Genomic DNA, 24,588 nt, shown 5'->3' on the forward strand with positions numbered 1-24,588 from the left:
ATTGTTCAGATAGAATATTCTCATTTAGTTTTCGTTTTTACTAGTAGAAAAGTACCATGTCAACAATCTCTAAAATGGTCAATTCTCGTTCATTGGAAAAAAAAATTAAGCGATTGTTATTCACGGTGCGACGCGTAACTTTCACGAGACCGAAAGGATTTTCAATGAACGTTTTCCGAATCGTCCTATCTGTAGAGAATATTTGGGGAAACTTGTATCCAAATTCACAACTACCGGTAGTGTACATAATAAAAAGCCTTCAGATTATCCGCCCATTCCAGATTAACAGCAAGTGCAAATAATTGATTAGACGGTAGTAAATCCTGAACAGTCTACTTATTCTGTCGCGAATGTTTGTGAGGTGTCTCTTTCTACTGTTTGGAGATTTTTGAAGAGGAATAGGTATCATCCATATAAAATTAAAATGGTACACCAATTAACTGAAGATGATCCTGATCGAAGAACAAAATTCTGCAAAATCATGACGAAAACCATTGCAAAGGATCCTAACTATATCCATAATATTTGTTTTAGTGACGAATGTACTATTTCTTCAAACGGCTATGTTCACAGACAAAATTGCCGTTATTGGAGTGACACTAACCCTAACGTTTTCCGGGAAACACATACCCAATATCCAGAAAAAATTAACGTTTGGGCAGGAATATTGGAAAACCATATTGTAGGACCTCTATTTATTGATCAAAATTCAACAGGGAAACTGTATTTGAATATGCTGGAAACGACTATTGATCCCCTCATCACTGAAATCGTCGAAGCGAATCCTACTGAATTCGATAATGATATTGTATTCTAACAAGATGGAACACCACCATAGTACTCCAGGCAAGTAAGAAACTATTTGGATACTACTTTTCCCGGTTGTTGGATTGACCGTCTAGGTCCTACAGAATGGCCAGCCCGCTCGCCAGATTTGACATCTTTGGACTTTTTTATGGCAATATTTGAAGCAAAAGGTGTACGTCAGAGAATAATAAATATTTGTAGAGATATTGACGTTACTGTATTCGAAAATATTCGGCGTGAAATATCGGATAGGTTGTTCATATGTCAGGAAGTTCCAAGCAAACATTTCGAGCATCTTCTGAACTGACCTCAAGCTTATTATCTCATATTATGTAGTTAAATGTCAATGTATTCAGGAAATTATTAAAAGTTCCGAGGGTGAAAAATGTATGTATGTATGTATGTATGTATAGTGTTACTGTGTTGATAACAAACCAGTTGGTTGTTTTTTTTTTCACAGATCAAAACATACACGGATATTGGTGGAAGTGATGGAAGTGAAGATGGCAAAATTGTAGCAAGGAAAATTCTGTCGAAAATTTTCACGAAATACGTATTGACACTGTTTTCCTGGACTGGTATTTCAAGAACAAAGGGCTTGGACAAAAAAGAGTCGTTCCAGTCATGCCAGGGCATTTTATCATTCTTCAATGAATTACTCATCAAAGCAGATTCACGTTGGAATCAAAATAAAACTGAAAAGTTTTTCAAATGTTATATTTTAAAGCACGCCAGGCAAATAAATGAGGCGCACCAAAAAACGAAAAAGAAAGCTGAACAGAAAACAGAAACAGCTGAGGAGAGCAACGTATATTTTCCAGACTTTATAGAAAATGAATTTTCACCTGAAACAAATAAAAATTTTGGTATTGAAAAAGAAGACACTATTGAATGAAAAACGTAATGTAGAGTTGAATGACTGATATTGGGTTTCTACTTCTTCCAGTTCCCATGTTTGGATATCACCTAATGCATTCTAAATTATATCACTGCTCCAGTTCTACATACGAATTCTCAGGTGAAGTGGATGAAATTGAAAATAAACTTGAAAAATCATATTTAAATGCATGAGCTTTATCTCTTGCTAATCTAGTATGTAAAAAGCCTAGATTTCAAGGTGATCCTAATAAATATTCATGAAAAAGGCCGACATTTCTTCATCTTCTCCTCATTTTCCTCCATATTAGGTTGGTTCACAATACAATAGAAAAAAACAAGTGAAAATGTATTTTTCTCCTCATTTCAAACAATCACATCTCTGCTTGAAATGTTTCATGAAAGGCACAGTGGATGAAAAACTAACATTTAAACTCATATTATTTTCCAAAAGTAATTTCTGTGCTAACATAGTACAATTGTAGAAGTGATAGATTACTGAGTTTTCGAAAAGTTACTGGGAACAATTTCTGGTCAAGAGAACCGAGTTCTCATTTTTTCATTTCACTTTATCTGAAGCAACCAGTGGTCTGAAGTTGATGTCACACTTTGCTTTTTCACAGTGCGACGTTCTAGTCCTTAGTCGAATCGGCTTCTTTTCATTGGTGCATCAAGATGTGCTGAAATTTTTTTACTGAAGCGAATAAACGAAACGTTTTTATAAGCATTCTCCTCCAGAGTGATAAACCTCTATCACTTGTCACCGTATTCTTTGTGTCTTGCTTTAAATTCAAGTAATGGATTTATCCATGTAACATGTCATGCTAATAATGGATACTATAACTCCTCCCATAATGCTTGTGTCACACTGTGTGGTTTCACCAGTGCGGTTGAAATGGACTGGCTTACTATCACACTGTCCTGCTGTCGAAAAATTATGTGTCTACTTTTCAGTTAACCAGCTGCCGCCCCCTCACGAACGACAACTTTCAAAAGTCGAAACTTGTGCGAGCTAAGGACTAACGAGGTCTTACCTTTTAGCGGTCGATTGAGAGAGTGGAACAAACCACCCACGTCAACCCACCAGGCTACCGTCCTACCATTCTGCTGAACAGAATATCTATTACATTTTGCCAAAATATGGCCAAAAATGTTCGGTCTATTCATTCTTCTTCCAAGTTCAACCTTTTTTATATCCTGACCGACTGATTTTCAGACTGACATATCCCACTTTATTTTCCATAATTTTGCATGAGGAATAATGTGATATGATTGTCATGAGGTATGACAGAGAAACATCATATTCCGAAGTGACCGCTCATATTTGATAGTGATTCTTCAGTTTATAAATATTGAAAGCAAAACATTCGTATGTAGCAGCACACTTTATAATTGTTATTACATTCTGTTGATAAAATTTATGTAAATACTTTATTTTTTCTTCCAATAACAGTTCTCTAACTTTCCTCCTTGAACTGATCTAGATATCTTACAGATGCAGCAGTTGGCATTCAAAGGAGTTCCAACGGCGATTTCATTTGCCCGCTTTGTGGAAAAATGTACAAGTACAAAACATCTGTCTATACACATCTGAAGAACGATTGCGGAAAAGCTCCTCAGTATTTTTGTGAAATATGCAATTTTACGTGTAGATTTGATCATGTTCTGAGAAGGCATAAAATGTCTGCTACCCACAAAAAAAAACTGTTTGTTTTTGAAAGTGGAATGAGAAGCTGAATACGATATATGCTACTGTGGAAAATTCAAGAATGAAGAAGTATATTTCAGTTCATTTCAACTATATACACCATTTTTTTTATTTTGTGTTTATATGAAGTTTCGGGTCCTGAGTTTGAAGTGGATATTCTCAGTTAGAATATTTGTCTTTATATTGTTAAGTTTGAATTTCCGACAATCTGTACTGCCCAGGTGCTTCCAAGATAAATTATACATCTCTTGATTCTTACCTAGGACTTGAAAGTTCTACATATGCAATATACTACTAACATATTTACGTCTCAATTCAATCACATATTATTCCTAAACTTTCTTCTAATGATCCGTATTTGAGATGACAGTGAATACAGCAGGCAGAATGAGATTTGGCTGGTGGGATATCCATATACTGTACTGTGTTAGAGAAAGTGAGTATTCGAAAAAAAATGCAAAAAGGTAATAGAATGCAATCAAATATTCTTAACGGTACTTATTTTGTGTGCAATGAGGGTTATTTCAGAAGGCATTTCTCCGAAGGATATTTTCAAACCACTATTTTTTGGTCTTTCTATCACTAGTGAAAAAGGAATTAGTATGGTAATCTCATCTGCTAATAAACTCGGTTTCAGGTTTTGAATCAATTTCTGTAACATTAGAATACTTAAATCAAACATTGAATTGGTGCAATATTCATATTGAAAGAAGGATAAAGAAAATAACTTATGTCTGATTTGTACTAAGTTTTTCATTCGTTATGTCCGGTTTCGGTTTGTCAAGTAAACTCAAGTTCTAGTTCACTTGAAAATGGTTTGACAAATCGAAAACGGTCGTAACCAATGAATAAATTAGTGGAAATCAGACCAAACTCATTTTCTTTATCCTATATGCCTTTAACTTGCCTTTCGCCTTCTTTTCTTTTGTAACGTTCCGTTTTTTCCATTGGTAATTTCATATTGTTTGTGACACAATCTGGACACAAAATAAACCTTTTTCTTTTCAATTTCAATTGTGAATTATAACATATCCATTATCTAAATTCGTATTTTCATTTTCACTGGGATCTGGGATTTTTCTGAGCAGTCTTCGGTAGGGCTAACAAACATATAAATCGGAAAAATTGACATTCAAAAGCCATATTATTTGTTTTGATTATTTTGTTCCGTATCACGGTTAGGTATGCAAATAAACGTCAGATAAATATTTTTCTTTTGTTCAGTTACAGAATCAAAAGAGTACTGTTATTAAGTCAGGGATTTCATTTTTACAGTGTAAGGTTAAGTTAGAAGTTAGACGCAGAGAGAGAGAGATGTATATTTTTATGTCATTCTTAGAATCGGTGGACTTTGTTTATATGTCTATTTCATTAGGTGAGAGAGTTTGAACTTTGAACTGGTACCGATTTGATGTAGATAGAATGAAATTGTGAAACGGCTTTTCTGTGCTTGGCTTTCTAAGTGAGAAAAACTAGTGGTGACAAAATAATTATTAAATTTTGATAGTCATCCATATCAGTGGATTTCAACTATTAAGGTATTGATGGGCTGTAAATTGAATGGGGACTATAGTGAATAATGTTATGAAATCATGAATTGAAACTAATCGTAGAATCAATTGAAATTTTTTGACAGTAGTTTTTTATTCTAGTTTTGCTAAGTAAAATTGAAAGTGAAACATGAAAAACTAAATGTAAATCTGAATCTAAGATAAAAAATGAAAATCGTGTTAACAGTAAAAACCGATCAGAATCAATAAAAAAAGCTGAACCTAACATTTAGGCAAAAGTGAAGCGTAGAAAAACAATAGTATAAAAAACTATGGAAAAGAAGAGACCAAAAGCGGTTGAGATACGTTGAATGCCTTAAGCCCTTGGGTAATATATTGTATTGTGACGAGTGTTTAAAAGGGTGCCCTATTTCTATAAACATATTTAGATGGCGCCCAATCAAGGACTTGGTTTTGGTAACCCTTTTCATCATCCATTATTGAGCTTCTATAAAGAATATAAGAAACGAACCACGCTCTTGCCTCCACATAATCCACAGCTAGTCGTGGTACTGTTATCTTACTCTGAATTCAGAATTCAGAATTCAGAGTAAGGTAACGTTACACTTTTAAGTTTCCTGGTTCAGTTGTTCTAACATAATGGACTTCATATGCATTACTGAGAATTTATGCAAAATGCTTATCTTCCATATACAAAATTCAAATATTCCTTATTTATTTTGTATCTTGGTTTACATCCGTTATTCGGGTTCGTGATAGCTTTAACAATTATTTTTGATGTTATTTACACTTATTCTTATCCTTTTTTTTTGAAAAACGATTACTCAAAAGTCGAAAAATCGGCTACTTCAGGAGATCATCTTCACTAATGGAAACTTGGTAAGTGACACTTATTTTCAAGATCGCATGCCAAGGAACCTCATTTACCTGCCTGTTCCAATTTTCTCATGTGAAATGTATCATTTCTTCAAAGTATTATCTTTTTCAACAAACTACTACGTTCTGTTATGAACATTTTCACTGGAAAGTATTTCATTGGTTACATTGATAATGTTACAAAGTTGAATTATAAATAGTAGTTTGGTGAAATAAAAATATTGAATATGTGAAAAAATTCGATATGGGGGCTATACAAATCTGTATCAAAGTAAGTTTCTGAAATGGATTTTCCATCAGTTTCTTCATTTGATTATAATAGAGTTCGTAAGGTCAAACTTTTTATTTCAGATTCTTGGTCATTGGTCGCCATGCTAATTATTATTTTTCCAACTAGTTCGAGCTTGAAAAAGGAATATTCATCTGTATCTTGAATTTTTATTGAATTGTTTTCGTTTGTTTCAAGGTTCGTAATGAAAATTGGATTTTATTTTCAGCGTTGACCACTATCAGTCAACTCTTCAGCTGTTTGAAATGTGGAAAGGTATACCGACATCAATCATCCCTCAGTCGTCACTTCCATCAAGAATGTGGAAAACCCAAGAGTTTGAAATGTGATTATTGCTTCAAATTATTCAGAAGAAGAGATTTGCAACTCGCTCACATGAGAGATATGCACAGTAATCATCATTAATATAACAATAAAATAATAAATAACATATTCTAATGTTTTAATTACTGTTCAATCGCATTCTTTCTAGATTTGGAATATGCTCTATGATTTCACGCAGAAATCTTGACGTTCAATTATAAACAAAGTACAGTGTTATTCCAATGTTGATTTATTTCTTATTTTCAATATCTGAGCAAATATCTGGATTCTCTTCTAGTTTTCCTCTATCATATCTACTATCTCCATAATATATTTGATAGATTGATCATGTGAAGATGGGGTAGATGTTAAAGCATCTAGAACAATAGTTTTAGGTGAACTTTTTTCTGATCAAATTTTTGGACAGTTTTTGTTGCTCCAGAAACAACAATTTTCCTGCATCTCCCAAACCTTAGAGTAAGTGACAAAATGGTCAAGACTTTCGCGGCTGATGTTTTCAGTACCACTATTTTTTGGTTTTGAAGATCATCGATTTTTGGAATTTCTTGTTGCCATTTCGCTGGCGTGAGTGGCTAGCTTCTTCAGAGGTTTATACGAATTGAGATGCGAAGATTGCTTAGGATGTACAAACCTCTGAAGAGCTGTTAGATGTTTCGACAGTGTTATTTGTGTTTGAATCGCATGTTGGTGACATAATGTTAATGGATAACATAATCGTGTAATCTAAAGCAAATGGAACTTCAAACGTTCAAGCCAGTCTCTATATACCTACACAGTATGTTTAATGGACTGACACCTATCAGAAAACAACTACTCCTCTGGCTAATACCATGAAGGGCGTTGGATTATATCAGACAGGCGTCAGTGCAGGAATCTTCACAAAAAATGTCCTGCATATGCAATTGGCAATACAACTGAAAGAGTCGACCTTCAATTATGGAACGGGCACACTTGCAGACCGGTTTCGGGTTTATTAGCCACTCATCAGTGCAAGATAGTGACCATCATCGACCTAAAGTCAATGATATTCCACAATTGAAAATCGGAATTCTTTCAGAGTATTTCATTCCTCTTCCGAAGTTGGAGCGAACATCAAAAATGTCACTCCATCTAGTGGACGAGGTACTAACCAACTGCATATCCGTAATTTGCCCGATTCCTCTGAATAAGGAAGAAAAACTTTCTTATTAGTCAATGGGCTATGCTTGAAGACTGGCAGTAAACAAATCTAAAGCAAATGGAACTTCAAACGTTCAAGCCAGTCTCTATATACCTACACAGTAGGTTTAATGGACTGACGCCTATCAGAAAACAACTACTCCCCTGGCTAATACCACGAAGGGCGTTGGATTATATCAGACAGGCGTCAGTGCAGGAATCTTCATAGAAAATGTCCTGCATATGCAATTGGCAGTACAACTGAAAGAGTCGACCTTCAATTATGGAACGGGCAAACTTGCAGACCGGTTTCGGACTTATTAGCCACTCATCAGTGCAAGATAGTGACCATCATCGACCTAAAGTCAATGATATTCCACAATTGAAAATCGGAATTCTTTCAGAGTATTTCATTCCTCTTCCGAAGTTGGAGCGAACATCAAAAATTTCACTCCATCTAGTGGACGAGGTATTAACAAACTGCATATCCGTAATTTGCCCGATTCCTCTGAATAAGGAAGAAAAACTTTCTTATTAGTCAATGGGCTATATACTTGAAGACTGGCAGTAAACAAAGATTATATCAGACGCCTGTCTGATATAATCCAACGCCCTTCGTGATATTAGCCAGGGGAGTAGTTGTTTTCTGATAGGCGTCAGTCCATTAAACCTACTGTGTAGGTATATAGAGACTGGCTTGAACGTTTGAAGTTCCATTTGCTTTAGATTTGTTTACTGCCAGTCTTCAAGCATAGCCCATTGACTAATAAGAAAGTTAATCGTGTAATGATCAGTTAAATTGGTTGTATATACATACGTTTTCAGTGAGAGTTTATCAAGTATGTGTTTACCAGATAGTTTTATGTAGATATGATCGATCAAGGTAGAGCTGTCTTTTGTTACTCGGGTTGGCTTATTGATGTAAGAAAAATATCCCTGTTGGGCCATCAAACATATGTAGTTATTGGTAAATTCCAAGAAAGATTCCAATTTTTGAGTCAGGATTCGAGAAATCAGATCTGTTGGAATTCACAATCAGTTAACTGAACATTAATCTTCAGCTTCAACTGATTACCGACCCAGTTGGTAACATTTTCTGCACATATATATCAGAACAAACTCCACATAGATGGTCAGGGTTATTCGTATCAGGATTTTACAGATCAGGAGCTCATTATAACGGGATCCAATCGTATCTGTATTCAGCAAATTATTTCTCAAAATCTCAGAAAGTTCGACGATTACTCGCAGCAGAATTAGAAACTGAACAATTTTCACTCTATTTTTTACTGAATGATTCGTTCATTCACTAGTTAGTGGATTAATATCGTCATTTTAGGTATTGACGAGTAATGCTCCATTCGAAATGTGTGTGGGTTGATTTCCTCTTTTCATAAAAACGATGAAATACTTGAAGGTAAGTCAGCGTTTGATGAGTTTTCCAGTCACAACACAACAAAAAAATATTTTTTGAATGTTTCCTACACTAAATTAGTCAATTTCTACTAATTTTGGGGTGATAAAAACGAAAATAACAATGAAAAATTTTTATTAGCTCTGGTTTTTGAGATACACAGTACTTAATCTTAAAGAGTAGTTATACTATACGTGAAAAGTGAAAGTACATAAAACAATATTGTTATGTTTCTTTTAGAATATTTTAAATACAAAATTAATGAAAAAAACATTATTCTTAGTGTTTTGACAAATAAAAGAAGTTTGTACCACCAAATTTCAATTAAGTCCATCCGATTCATTGTAAGATCGCTTTCGTTTAGCTTGTCTTTTATAAAACACTTCTGGAGCATCCCTACACACAGACCAGCAGTAGTCTGCAAGCATTGCTTCATTCCAACGGCCCTGATATCTCTGTTCCATTAAGGCAATGTCTTGATGGAATCTTTCTCCATGTTCGTCACTCACAGCTCCACAGTTTTGTGAGAAGAAATTAAGATGAGAGTGAAGAAAATGAATTTTTAAGGACATGTTGCATCCAAGTTGGTGGTAAGCTTGAAGAAGCTCTTTAACCAATGCTGTGAAGTTATCATCTCTTTTGTTACCTAAAACCCATGTACAACCCCCTTAAAGGCTTCCCAGGCTCTTTTTTCATTTCCTGTTAAAATCATGTCAAAAGCAGGATCATTTACGATTTCACGGATTTGAGGCCCAATAAAGATGCCTTCCTTGACTTTAGCATCACTCAACCTGGGAAACTTTGCTCTCAAGTACTTAAAAGCTTGTCCTTCCTGGTCCATGGCCTTCACAAAGTTTTTCATTAGTCCCAACTTAATATGTAATGGGGGAAGGAGAACATCCTTAGGATCTACAAGAGGCTCGTAAACTACATTTTTCTCATTAGGGTTTAGGTCTCGTGTAGGCCAGTTCATTTTTTTATAGTGAGATTTTCTATCCCGACTGTCCCACAGACACAAAAAACAACAGTACTTGGTGAACCCTAATTGCATTCCTAGGAGTATAGCAATGACTTTCAGATCACCACAGATGTGCCACTTGTGTCGTTCATATTTGATTGATTGGAGAAGTGTTTTCATATTTATATACGTTTCCTTCATGTGAATTGCATGACCTATAGGAATAGAGGGTAGCTGATTTCCATTATGCAGAAGTACAGCTTTTAAGCTTAGTTTTGAAGAGTCTATAAACAGTCTCCATTCAGATGGAGTGTGATCCAAATTCAAGCAGTCCATCAAACCATTAACATCAGAACAAACTACGAGGTTTTCTTTTTTCTCAAAAAAAGGAAGCAAATCTTTTTGACGCTGTCTCTACTGAGATATTTTCACATCATGTTTTAGAAGATTCCACTGTTGTAGTCTTGACCCTAACAGCTCAGCCTTTTCCTTAGACAAGCGAAGATCTCTTATAAGATCACTCAACTCTGCTTGACTAATTCTGTGCGGATCACTAGACCTATCGCTTACCTCAAAATCAGGGTCATAGTATGTAGAAGGATGGGTTGCTCCTTCTAAACAGTCTTCATCACCTTCCTCTAAAATTTCATAGTTTTGGGGTGGAGAAGGGACTGGCAAATTGTCTGAGTGTGGTACAGGCCGAAGAGCAGATGGGAGATTAGGGTATTTAACCGTTCCTCTTTTCTTCATAGATAAACCTTGCTTAATGGGAGGAGTTAAGCAGAAATAACAGTCGTCTGTATGATTGGTAGGCTCACGCCAAACCATAGGTACTGCAAAAGCCATTGCCCGGTTTTTATTTTTCAGCCACTCTCGCAATATGACGGAACAAGAATTACAACATATATGAGGAGCCCATGATTTATCTTGGTCCCCAACTTTCACACCAAAATAATGTTCATAGGCTGTCTTAACGATAGGTGTCATTTTACGTTTCTGAGCCTTAAATGTTATTTCACCACATATATAGCAAAAGCTATCGACAGAATTCACACACTTTCGAGGCATTTCAGATCAGCACTTAAATTAATTTAAAAATCAACTTCACACGATAATTTCAATAGCAACCACGTGCGTACAATTGACAAACTCACATAGGTTATGTTTACTACTTAAGAACAGCTGATGAGAGGGGTGTTATGTAAACAAACATGTGTACCAACTGTTGGTGCTGAAATATTTCATTTGTTGAAAACTCAATATACAAATATATAATATAATGATACTATATCTTGAAAACAAGAGCTAATATATAATTTTCATGGTCACTTTCGGTTTTAACACGTGGAAATACATTAAAATCATCTAATTTCAACTCCGAAACAAAAACTTTGTTGTGTTGTGATAATTAATACACTATAGCTGACGAACATTGATGCTTTTTCCATAGTAATTCCATAAACAACACGTTACGACTTGATCTTCACAAACTTTGTTTTCAAAAAATATATCACGACATGTTTTGCTATCACAGTAGCGTTTTCGTCGTAGATTAAAGTTTAGGAAGATTAATTTATAAGATATAGTTTATAAAAAAGAAATGATGCTCATATTTCATTAGAATTCTATAATTTGGATTTTGGGTTCTTTGAATGGATATAATCGTTTTATTTTTCTGTATATAATGTCAACATGTATCCCCATATACCATAATTAAAAAAAATCCTTTGAAGCGAATGTTTTCGAGTATAATAATGTGAGAAAAATATCAATTGATAATATATAAATGATTTGCATTGGCACACTTTTCAATCCATTAAAATATCAAAAATTGTTGTAGATAGTCGAGAGTTTCAAACCAGAAACAAATCAAATTTCACATCGAGATTTTTTCATTCTTTCATGAATATTTTTTCAAATCATGAATCAAAGAAAGTCGTACAAATTTTTTTCCATGAAAATACGAGGTAACGGGACTGACTGTCTGCCTGAGTGCCTCAAGATCAAACGCCATATTTCCGCCATCTGAACCCAACCACAAAATTAATGAGAATCGCTTGAAATTGCTGTGACTACAAATGTTTGGATCCTTTCGAAAGTCTGGAAATAGCTCGGTGTGGTAGAAAGAAATATGAACAGCGACAAAGGCCTCAGCCAACTCTATACTATTTTATGAATATCTTTGACGAAATTAGGAGGAACTTTACCTGTAATTTCCCGCTAATTTATATTTGAAAGAAACAATAATGATATGTATAATTGAAAGTGAAATTCACTCTGTAAGATACAATGTGTCTCACTTCTTATGGAAACACCCCCGTATCTTCCGTAATATTCGAGGTAGAACAATGAACCTCTCTGGACTGATGGAAATGCTCAAAATGCTCCTTCCACCTGAATGGGGTTAGCCAAAGTGATATACACTGTCCGCCACTCGCGATGGAACACCCCATTTTTACGGTAAAACATATTAGGGGGCAAAATAGGCTCAAAATTCCTTCAGATTCGTGATCAGGAGTACCAACTTACTACGATTACACTTTTTTCCTGAAAAAATTTCAGTCCTGAAAAATCCGAATTTGTCTCACTTCTTATGGAAACACCCCCGTATTTTCCGTAATATTCGAGGTGGAACGATGAAAGTCTCAGGACTGATGGAAATCTCAAAATGCACCTACCACCTGAATGGGGTTGGCTAAAGTGGTATACACTGTCCGCCACTCGCGATGGAACACCCCATTTTTACAGTAAAACATATTAAGGGGCAAAAGAAGCTCAAAATTCCTTCAGATTCGTGATCAGGACTACCAACTTACTACGATTATACTTCTTTCCTGAAAAAATTTCAGTCCTAAAAAATCCGAATTTGTTTCACTTCTCATGGAAACACCCCCGTATCTTCCGTAATAATTAAAGCAGATTTTTTTTGATTATGAAATCAAAACATGAACGAAATTGTTTAAGAGAAACTCGACTTTTGTTTTCACATAAATAATTTATTTTTTATTTTGTTGTCAGGAAAGTTATTTCTTCTCAATAAGAGAGAAAATGGTAATTTTGTAAGAGGAACAGAAACATGTAATCAGTGAGGTTTTAGGATGGTTAATGTTAGTTAATATTCTCATTTTCCCATTATTTTAAAAAAACAAGGATATTTTGTGGCGAAAAATGTTATGTTTCAAAATAACATTTTCAATTAAAAAACAAAACAATCAATTTCAAATGATTTAACTGTTGTCAATTTTATATTTTTGTGCCTTCTATGAAATTTATCTCCAATCGAACACATTTTTCTATGCGCCTTCTATTATTTCCTCCAACTTTTCTCAGTTCTCTAGGTGTGATTTCTCTACACGCTTGAATAATTCTTGCACGGATATCTTTCTTATTTATTGGCCTATCCTTATAAACTTCATTTTTCAAGTTTTCCCATAAATAAAAATCCAGTGGAGTTAAATTTGGGGATCGTGGTGGCCATACTACGAGAGGGCTATTGGGTCTTATCCATTTCATAGGTAGATTCCTATTCACCCAAACCCTTGTTATGCCACTATTGTGAACTGGTGAACCATCTAACTGTAAATCATGCTGTGTCTCATATCCAAAGGTAGTTCTTCCAACACATCGGAAAATGCATTTTCGAGAAAGTCAACGAATAGTCGTCCGCTTAAATTTTGATCGAAAAAAAATGGCCCGATAATATTTTCGTTTAGGATACCACACCACACATTAACTTTCTGAGATATTTGGTCTCTACAATTCACCACCCAACTTGGATTTTGTTCAGCTCAAAACCTCATGTTCTGGGAAGATACAACACCATTCGTGGTAAAGGTAGCCTCATCACTGTATAAGATATACTTTAAAAAATTCCTGTCATTGAGATAACTTCCCTGCATCCAACTTCCCTGCATCCTGCATTTTATGCCTCGTTAAACACTTCCATATTTTACTGCGGCTCATATTGAGTTGAAGCGATAAGTTTCTCAAACTAATTCTAGGATCAGCTTGATTAGCCGCCAATATCGTATCATCATCAATATGATGTTTTACAATTTTTCTGTCCTTTGTTACTTGGCCGGTGCTCACAAATAGATTATATATTTTATGTACAGTTCCAGAAAACAACTGGAACACAGAAACAATATCCAACACAAATACAGGAACAATAAACACAATGGTAACAAAAACACGGCAGAAACAATAGGAACAACGGTGATTCAAAGAACAACAATACTAGAAACAACAAATGCAATGAAAACTGGTCTGGGGGTTAATACAACAAGATCTTTCAACAATATTGTCAGGTTGACAGTAAATATCAATGAGCAACTGTTTTCCATGGTGATTTCAGGGCACCGCATGATTCAGTGAAACTGATGTAATTCAATCCCTTCAAATGATTTCAGACAACAATTCAGCAAGTAGGTAAAATAATCTAAATTCTACCTGTTCACCGAGTGCGATTTTTTCTTTAAAAATTAACAGTTGTTTCGGTGTTGCAATGAGTATGAAGATTAATTTTGTTTCGGATGGTAAAAGGTTTTTTCAATATTTTGATAAAAGACCCCTCACATTTCTTATGAGAAATGGCTTTCCTTGAATTTTGCCGAAATTTTGATATGTTGTAGTTCTTGATGTGTTGATTGAAAGTGGTCACAGCCAAAGTTCAGAATTGTACAGTTTTCGAGATGTGAACCTTTGAATATAGATTTTTTCCATTTTTTTGCAGTTTTTGCTCATCAATCGAGAGCTCTGGTTGGGATAGAATTTGGATGTTCAGCAACCAGAATTAGTTTAACGAATAATCTTCTTCAGTTATAATAGATGCCGCCATCGATAATTTTTCATACACTGCTTCACACTATCTCGATAATCTGAAAATGTGGTGCTGTGACATTTTCCTCAGATAGGCTCAGAATGGATGATAGCATCTCACAGCATCTGTATCTTTCATACCTGAAAGTACTCTCCAGATAGAAAGAAGGGATTCAGGTATTGGAAGCGAACTATTTTGCGCCTTAATATGTTTTACCTAAAAATGGGGTGTTCCATCGCGAGTGGCAGACAGTGTATATCACTTTGGCCAACCTCATCCAGGTGGTATGTGCATTTTGAGCATTTCCATCAGTCCTGAGAGTTTCATCGTTCTACCTCGAATATTACAGAAGATATGGGGGTGTTTCCATGAGAAGTGAGACACACTGTATAAATAGGAAAAGTTATAAATAAATTTGATTCTGATGATTCCACCTTGGTTAGTGGAAACAGCGTCAAAAAGAGTGTTACAGCTCTGATGAATTGTACCTTTCTGTAATGATCGTGTAGTTCTTCTGAGCGGGAGCACTGTGTGGGTGAATCTAACCATACGTCAGAAATAGCAGTTCCAGTAGTTTTTCTATTCCTCGACCGAATCTTTCATATGTTATTATCAACGATAATGATTAGTTAATTTTTACATTACACATTTTATTCAAGACGCGATAGTTTCATCATTTGAATTGCTGAAACTACCATGTTGTGGAACGCATTTTGAATAAATTTTATAGTATGGAAATTATATTATTATTATCATGACAAGTGTTATTATTTATCCTCAAATAACAAATCAGTGCATTCATAATTTTATATATAAATTTTTTTCAGAACAATTATCTATTCGTTTTGAACAAAAAAAAGTAGGCATATCATCGTTTTTGTTAACAAAAATTCATTTTGATATTTGATAGCTAATGCTTCCTCTCACTCACTATTTCTGGACAATGGAAAATGGAGCCTACAACTTCCAACCAGAAACATTTTGAGTGAAAAATTTCATTCTTATCATTTCAATATATTTCATTACTAGTTATAATAATTTGTTCGTGAATTATTTTCTATCGCAAATCTGACAAATATTCTTTCAGGTTTCAAACATTTTCGATGCCACAAATGTTCAAAAAGATACAAACTTATGAACAGTCTTCGCAGACATCTGAAGGTGGAGTGTGGAAAAGAAAAAAACGTCGTATGCACATTTTGCCCTTACCGGTTTTACTATAAGCAGGAATTACATTATCACATGTACAACAAACATAAAGAAAATTTGAAAGGAATGTTTTTCACAGAATGATGGAAATAAGGACTTTAATCTGAATTGTGACTGAAATATAACTTGTAATAATAATTTTAATGAGTTTTTGAAGACTTCATAGGTACTCGATTGTGATTCGAGAGTGTCCACATTTTAATGGGATTGTATTGTTAACTTTTAAACAATGAGAGTTAGAAGGTCGAGAAGAAGTTGCATTCCTAGAAGCATTGTCAAGTAGTTCAAATAAATCAAAAATATCAGGGCCAGTTATTGAAGTTTCATAAAAAAGGTAAATTCTCCAATTTTACTTTTTGTTTTTCCCACGTTATTTCTAAAATTATCGAAAATTGGTACGAGCATTTTTTATTCAACAGTAAGTTCTTCTCAATTTGACGAGATCAGATTTCGAATCTAACGTTTCCTACTCTCTGGGCCACCCTCAACCTCATTTTTTTAAATACGGACTTACTTATTTTAAAACGCTTTCCGAAATAACTTTTTACGTTGAAGTCAACGATATATCATATAATGTCATTCGAAGTTGATTTTCAAACCTTTACCCAAATTTCTTTGGTTCGAATCTGTACTGAATTTACCTTTAGTTCAATAAATAACATGAAATACATTTCGATAAGATTATCAACTCACCCATCTTGAACTAAATGGAACATATCAGAATCAAACCAAGAAAGGAGTAATAATCATTTACATATTTCAGTAAGTGAACGAAATTATCATTTATATGAAAAAAATATTGATTATTCGAAAGTTTATAAAAATTAATAAGGTAAGTAAGTGTTTGAAATGTCCAACATTTTGTAAAATGCACTGTGGTTCTGGAACTCAAACTTCTTATACACTCTGTTGATTTCGTCTCTTCGAATACCTTTCAATACCGTCAATCTAGCAGACTACTATTATAATCTTCATGCAGTCATTGTTCACTGTGGTTCTGGCGTTGAATCTGCATTGGTCAAAGACGAAACGGACTGGTTAAGTTTGACGATAGTCGTGTCACTAAGTGTTCTAGCGACGCTTGAATTTATTGGAGCCTCTGGAGACACCGTACATTTTGTTTTATGAGAGAGAGGACATTGGCAGATCAAGATCTTCAGATAATGTAGTGCTGCAGATTTTTTCCGAGTTTTCCTGCAGCTAAAAAAGCAAATGCGCCACTGAAATCAATGAAGTCGCCTCGGAGCGCCAAATAATTTTTGTTGTTTCGCAATTTCATGATTTCTATCACTTTCTTCTTTAATATATTTTATCCTTCCAACGTGATAAACTTGGATTTTACTACCATATTAATGCTAGTATGATCCGGAGTTTGTAAATCAACATTAAAGCTATAGATCTATTGAAAGAAGTTTCAAAAAAATATTCAGGTCTTGATGAAAACTACACTATTGTTTTAGAAACGTATGCTTTGTATGTAATCATATAGAGGAGCATTGTATTGCTAGATAATCACACATTCCTCTTGACATCGTTGAGGTTTCCCAATTCTCCAGAGAAGTTGTTTCTTTTCTTCTGTAGGAGAGAAATTAATGGTTCTCTTCATCCACCTGACTGCACTCCTGGAAACTTAGATAAAAGTTGCTACTTGAGTAGTGATATTCAGATGATGTTCGAAAAAATATTTCAGAATGAAGTCTCAGGTCACAACAAAGTTTCTTCTCTTTTAGGTTTCGTGAAAATATTTCCATTTCCTTGCTTCTTTCCTACAAATCAACTACCATTTTGCTGGCAAAAATGATTGATCTGTATGTCTTGGAAGGTATACTGTCGTTGATCAGTAGTATATACCGAGTTGTGACTATTTTTTCGTTAATTCAACTACTCAAGCAGTGAAGATGGCAAATGTTTTCAAATCGGTGTAGTGTACTACTGAATAAGCAAATTATTTGCCTTGCGATGATTTGCTTACGGTATGGAATGTCACAAGGTACTTTGATTAACATGGGATGAAAAATCTCTGGCCTATAAGATAGGAAACGCTTTTTTTTATTCGAAATTGGCTTTATTCATCAACGTAATCTTCATAATATCATTCCAGTGCAGCTCTAATATTTCAATACCACTTTTGTGGTATCTTTTGCCTCAGTTCCAGCAATAACCTCTTCATTCGAGCAAAAATCCTTACCGGTGAGCATTTTTTGAAGTCTGCAAAAGGCCAGTAGTCGCTGGGAGCCAAATCTGATAAATACAGTGGATTTGGGAGCAGTTTTAAGTTCAATTCATGTGGTTTTGCCATTGTTTTGATTAACTTGTGACACGGTGCGTATTTCTTTTCGAAATGTGGTCGTTTCTTTGCAATTTTGGCCTTCAAACGCTCCAATAACGGTATATAATATTCACTGTTGATGGTATTTTCCTTTTGAAGATAGTCGGTGAATATAACACCACGCACATCCCAAAATACCAAGGCTATAACATTTCCAGCCGATAGTTGTGCTGTCGGGCGCTTTATACGAGGTTCACCCGTTGCTCTTCATTCAGATGACGATTCTTTCGATTCCGGAGTGAAGTGATGGATCCATGTTTCATCCACTGTCAAATATCGACGCAAAAATTCCGGTTTGTTATGATTGAACATCACCAAACACTGCTCAGAATCATCAAGACGCTCTTGGTTTTGGTCAACAGTGAGCTTTTGCAGCCCCCACTTTGAAAATAGCTTTCTCATAGTCAAATACATGCAATATAAAGCCAAAATATTGTTTCGAAATCTTTACAATACCAGCTAACTCACGCAACTTCAGTTTTCGATCATTCAAAACTATTTTGTGAATTTTTTTTATATTTTCTGGTACTACTGTCTCATTTGGACGTCCACTACTTTCTGCATCGGTCTCTCTACGACCACGTTTGAAGTCAGCAAATCAACGTTTAATTGTTATTTCTGATGGGGCTGAGTCCTTTTAACAGTTTTCAGGCCAATGCTTCGCTTGAACTACATTTTTCCCATCAAGTAGCAGTGTACATTTAAATTATGAAATTGTTTTTGATTCATTGTTTTGAAAATGACAAAAGTAGTGTCACTCTCAGCACAATAACTTACAAACTTATGGGTAGAATATCATAAAATTTCAACAGCTTTCTTTCGAAAGTTAGTACTAGCTGACAGTCAAAATGAATAAGAAAATGCAGTCCTATTGGGGTGAAGAGATGACATTACCATACAAAATGATCACCTAGTTTTGTAAAAGGTCATCAAGAGAGGGCTTTTTCTTCCAGTTTGTTTCTGAATTGCATGATATGTTTCTGCATGATCTACAAACCTTTGTAAATAGTTTATCCTGAAATTAATTGCTTCATTTCTTCCTTTAAAAGTTCCCCACATTTTTTTGTATGTAGATAGGCAAGTAGAGAGCCAAAACCTTTTTTTTTTAAATTGACCTCTCCTGAAAATAAACCCCTTTCAATTTGACTCATCAAGATATGATCTAAAAATATTGATGCAAGGGAATAAATTTACTACTCCAGTACACAATTTTACAGAATAAACAAGTTAATGCCAATATGATTTCGTAAAAGTGAAATTTATTTATATTTTGTCTGGTTGTAGCATTCAGATGAAGAAGAAATACTATTCTTGTATGGATCAAATTATTTTCAGAAAAAATTGTAAAGATATGTACATCCTTATAGTGAAAATCAATATTATTTTTTCAGGTTTGTTGAAAATCTCTTGAGAGTAGGTTCGTTAGAAATATTCAAAATATCTAACACGATATTGTTCGTTATTACCCCAAGGCACCAATATTAGTTAGGTTAATAATATTATACCGATTTAAAAGTTGCTAAAAACTTGAAGGGATTATCTAAATATACATATTATCAATTTTGCAGTAATTTATGTTTAAAATAATTCGTGTTGTCGTACTGAATCACGTTGCTTAATAATTATTCATTCTCATATCAAAAAAATATACACTTTGTACCCGAAAATGAAATTTATTTCACGAATACCAGATAAAAATGTTTATAGAAAGCTGCAGTGTTCTTTCATCAACAGTTGGTGTTGCTGTAAAAAACTTTAAAAATTTTTATGAAATTGATACAATTTTTCAGGACTATTTCAGTGTAATACCTGCCAAAAAACGTATAAGCATAAACGATCGCTACAGCGACATTGGAAATTTGAATGTAACCAAGAACCCAAGTTCGTTTGTGTTGAAACAGGTTGTGACTACAAGGCTTTTCAAAAAGTTCTTCTGCACAGACACATCCTACTGAAACATTCTGGGGAGATCTTCTGATTGAGTCATAAAATTACGCACTGTACGATATGTGAGGTATTTGTCAACGTACTGAATATGTATGAATGTTTTTATATAAAAGGCTTTCACGACCGAAGTCATGATTGAAAATAACAAAATCCGTGGTCGAATGGAAAACAGTCGTTGCTGAGAACTTCGTCTGCGCAATCAACGCACATATCACTGTTTATGTCTGCCAAAGTAACAGACGAAACGTTTAATACTTTGGATTCTATTCGATCACAGTCTACCAGTCTGGATTTTATCCTTTTTGAAAATTATGTATTGTTTTGTTACAAACGAATATAAGATCTTGATTGTAATACTGAAATGTATGTTGTATGTACCTTATAATAGAAAATATATATTGTTTTATACTTATATTTTGCAACTCCAATAATTTTCGAATTTTTTGGTTGTTTTCACCAATTCTGTGGTCCTTGTCTAGAGCATGTTGGGCGACACTGGATTTTTCTATCCTTCCGTCTTTCATGTGTGCACAATGCTCCTTGAAGCGGGTTTTAATCGCTCGTCGGCTCTGTTTTATATGCAACTTTCATATTTACTTTATCGAATATCTGTTGAAGCCCTCTCGTGTATTGGGGTTCATATGAGATTACTATAAACTTGTTATTAAACAATGTAAAAACAGCATGAATGGCGATAAGGGACCTATCCCGTTTAGCCCGCTTTTTAATCTTCTGTTAGGAAGAGAATAATTACTAAGAACTTGCAGGTAGTTAATTACCGAGAAATTCCATACTGGACTTCAGGTATACAACCTCAGGTAATAAATTTTAGTATATAAGGACTAACCAGACTAGACTAGTTATCAATTTTCTTCTCCTGAGGATGTTAACTTTGTTGGCGAAACGCGCGTCGAGTGCAAAAATATCAGTTTGGTGTTAGGGCAATTGATCTCGAAAAAAGTTATTCAACTTTCACACCAAAGGTTCCAATCTCATCGTTAATCGTTATGTTAGATCTTCATATATTAAGAGAAGAAGCTATTTATCCGATCATGATATCGAGAAATTATATATAGGTTGGTTGAAAATCTCTTAAGAGTAGGTTCGTTAGAAATATTCAAAATATGTAACACGATATTTTTCGTTATTACCAATATTAGTTAGGTTAGTAATACGAGTATAAGATCGATATGAAAGTTGGTAAAAACTTGAAAGGATTATCTAAATGTACATTTGCAGCAATTTATGTTGAAAATAATTCGAGGTGTCGTACTGAATCACGTTGTTTAATATATATTTATTCATTCTCATATCAAAAAAATATATACTTTGTACCCGAAGATGAAATTTATTTCACGAATGCCACATAAAAATGTTCATAGAAAGCTTCAGCGTTCTTTAATCAAAAAAGTTGGTGTTGCTATGAAAAACTTTACCATTTTTTATGAAATTGATACAATTTTTCAGGACTATTTCAGTGTAATACCTGTCAGAAAATGTACAAGCATAAACGGTCGCTACAGCGACATTGGAAATTTGAATGTAATCAAAAACCCAAGTTCGTTTGTGTCGAAATGGGTTGTGACTACAGGGCCTTTCAGAAAGTAACTCTGCACAGACACGTCCTACGCAAGCATTCTGGAGAGATCTTGTGATTGAGTCATAAAATTACACACTGTACAATATGTGACGTACTTGACAACTTACTGAAAACAAAGGCATTCACGACCGAAGTCACGATTGAAGAGAATAAAATCTGTGGTCGAATGGAAAATAGTCTTTGCTGAGACCCACATATCACTGATGATGTCTGCCGCAGTAGCAGACGAAACCTTTGGTACTACGGGTTATATTCGATAACGGTCTACCAGCCAGGATATCTGCCTTTCTGATAATTATGTATGGATTGTTGCAAACGAATATGAGATCTTGTTTGTAATATGGAAATGTATCTTAGTTTATAATCGGAAATATATATTGTTTTGTACTTATTTTTTGCGACTCCAATGATTTTTATTTTTTTTGGTTGAAAAAGTCATTATTTTCCGATTCTTGAATTTCAATGCAAATTTCCAATAAAAACAAAACATATTTTTGGGTAAATTTTTCAAACTACTTGAAGACAACGAAAACATTTTGAAAAGATTCATTATACATTGAAGATAAGTATAAGATAAGTATAGATAACCTCGTAAAACACAGAAATCTCCGTGACAAACTATATAAAACGAGTATTAAAGGTATTCATCATGAATCGTTCGTATCATATTTTTCAAATCGCACCCAGGCTGCGATATTCGAATGAGAATTATAACGAAACTTTCTTTTTTAACATAACTTGCATAATGACATAGGTGTTCCCCAAGGATCAGTTTTGGGGCCAATCCTTTTTATTCTCTATATCAATGAGTTGCCATTGGTTTTACAAAAGTCACCCACTTGTTTGTATGCTGATGATTCTTCTCTCCTGTTTAAAGCAAAAGATTTGCTTGAATTATAACAAAATATACATTCAGATCTTGATAACTTGCAAAATTGGTTCAGTGAAAATTCATTACTTTTGAATGCTTCCAAAATGAAAGCAGTAGCTTTTCATACTGCTCAAAATACACAGTAGGCATTAATATTGGAATATCCGGTGTTGAAATAGAAATTGACAGTATAAAATTTTCAGGGCTTTTTCTAGACAGCAATCTCAATTTCCGTCAGCACTACGATAATCTCACTGAATTATACTCAATAAGCAGTGTTATGTGTTAAGAAACCTGAAAAGAATTCTAGACTACTCTGGTCTACTTTTATATTACCACGGACAGATACAATCAAGAATTAACAATGGGATTATTGTTTGGGGAAATTTTCCACCTTCACATAATATTTTTGTAACGCAAAAGATAATTATTAGAACCATTGCGAACGCATCATCGTGTAGAACATTATTCAAAAAATTGAAAATTTTGCCTCTACCTGCTCTCTACATTCTGGAAGTTTTGTTGTACATCCATAAAAATTAAGAATTTTTCAAACGAAACTCATCTTTCCATGAATATAATACCGGCATCCAAATATATTTTCACATACCCAAAACACGTTCATCTCTACATCTGAACACGTTTGAGATTTTGGGGCTGAGATTATATAATGCACTTCCCCAGTTTTTCAAAATTATAACCAAGGAACAAGTATTCAAACATAAAATAAAACAACTACTGTTTGAAATTAACCCCTATACACTCGATGCGTTTTTTTCTCATCTAAATTATTAAAAAATATTTTGTATTATTTTTCATTTTTGCTGCTTTCAATGTGTCTGTTTTATAGTTGTATTTTATATATGTATTTACTGATTTGTCCAATTGCTTCTTTTAGGCTCATTCTAATGGATCAATAAAATATTAATATTATTAAATTATACACATATGTAATGAAGGAAAGAAAATGAATTTGTTGGAAGCCATGGAAATTAACAAATCAATTAAAAACCCGAAATATATACCCTAAACAACCAACTCGATTTATGTAGGATTCCACTCTTGAATTTATAAGTTCAACAACTAAAAACTTCAGTGAATTTTAGAGTTGACACCCTTGTTCATTTAACTACCTCTTCTGTTAGCTCACCTAAAAACTCCCGGTATAACCGGGTATTCAGAATTTACATGTTAGTTTTATACTGGATAGAGGGGTAAAACCCGAAACCGGTCGTAAAAATGAAATAACTGGTGGAGATTAGACAAAGGTGTTTTCATTCATTTCTTCAAATTGAACTAATATGAAATCATTGACTTTATATGTCTCCCATTGAATAGTCATTATCAATTAAAAAAAAAATACATCTCCGGAGAGTTCCACCTATCATTGAGTAAATTACCGAAGTAGTTTTGACAGTCTTCAGATAAAATATGCATACCTACTTCAATTCTGAAGTTCAGTTTAAATTTATGTATTTATAGATTGAAGTATTTTATGTCCTATTGACTCAATTCTTCAACATTCAGCAATTAACAATATTTTTTAATATCATTATTTTTCGCATGTCTGCTAGAGTGGGCCTTGAAAGCCCACTGAGAATAAAAAACGCAATAGTGACATGAAATCACAAATAATACTTGATTATCAAAAGTAAGGTTGAGATTTCTGAACTATCATTCAAACAATAGGTATTCAGTTGATCACTCCATGGTGTTTTGGTGTTTTCGGTGAGCATTAATTCTTTCCCTAAAAAATATAAAACCTTCTGTGGAGTATTGTTCTCATGTTTGGAGCTCTGACCCTAAGCATACCCTGAAGCTGGTGAAATCCATCCAGAAAAGAGCCATCCGCCTGTTTGAAAACGCGAACATCACTCGCAACCTTGATAGTC

General features: G+C 34.2%; 1 protein-coding gene across 2 annotated transcripts in view; it reads left to right on the forward strand.

The window, feature by feature from the left end:
• The window catches only part of Lola (longitudinals lacking), a 499,448-nt gene that overhangs the window by 459,140 nt on the left and 15,720 nt on the right, over positions 1-24,588 (forward strand). Inside the window, exon 6 of one of the 2 annotated variants that reach the window (XM_074172692.1) lies at positions 1,268-1,954. The exons of the other annotated variant lie outside the window; for it this stretch is intronic. Coding sequence (XP_074028793.1) covers positions 1,268-1,702 — 435 coding nt within the window. The 3' untranslated portion in view covers positions 1,703-1,954. Of the gene's footprint in view, positions 1-1,267; positions 1,955-24,588 lie in introns of those variants that run through there. 2 annotated transcript variants of the gene reach the window in all.

The sequence above is a fragment of the Leptinotarsa decemlineata genome, unplaced genomic scaffold (assembly GCF_025532065.1).
Source record: "Leptinotarsa decemlineata unplaced genomic scaffold, Ldec_3_MD MMD2_tig00000133_RagTag_RagTag, whole genome shotgun sequence".
Classification (NCBI taxonomy): Eukaryota; Metazoa; Arthropoda; class Insecta; order Coleoptera; family Chrysomelidae; genus Leptinotarsa; species Leptinotarsa decemlineata.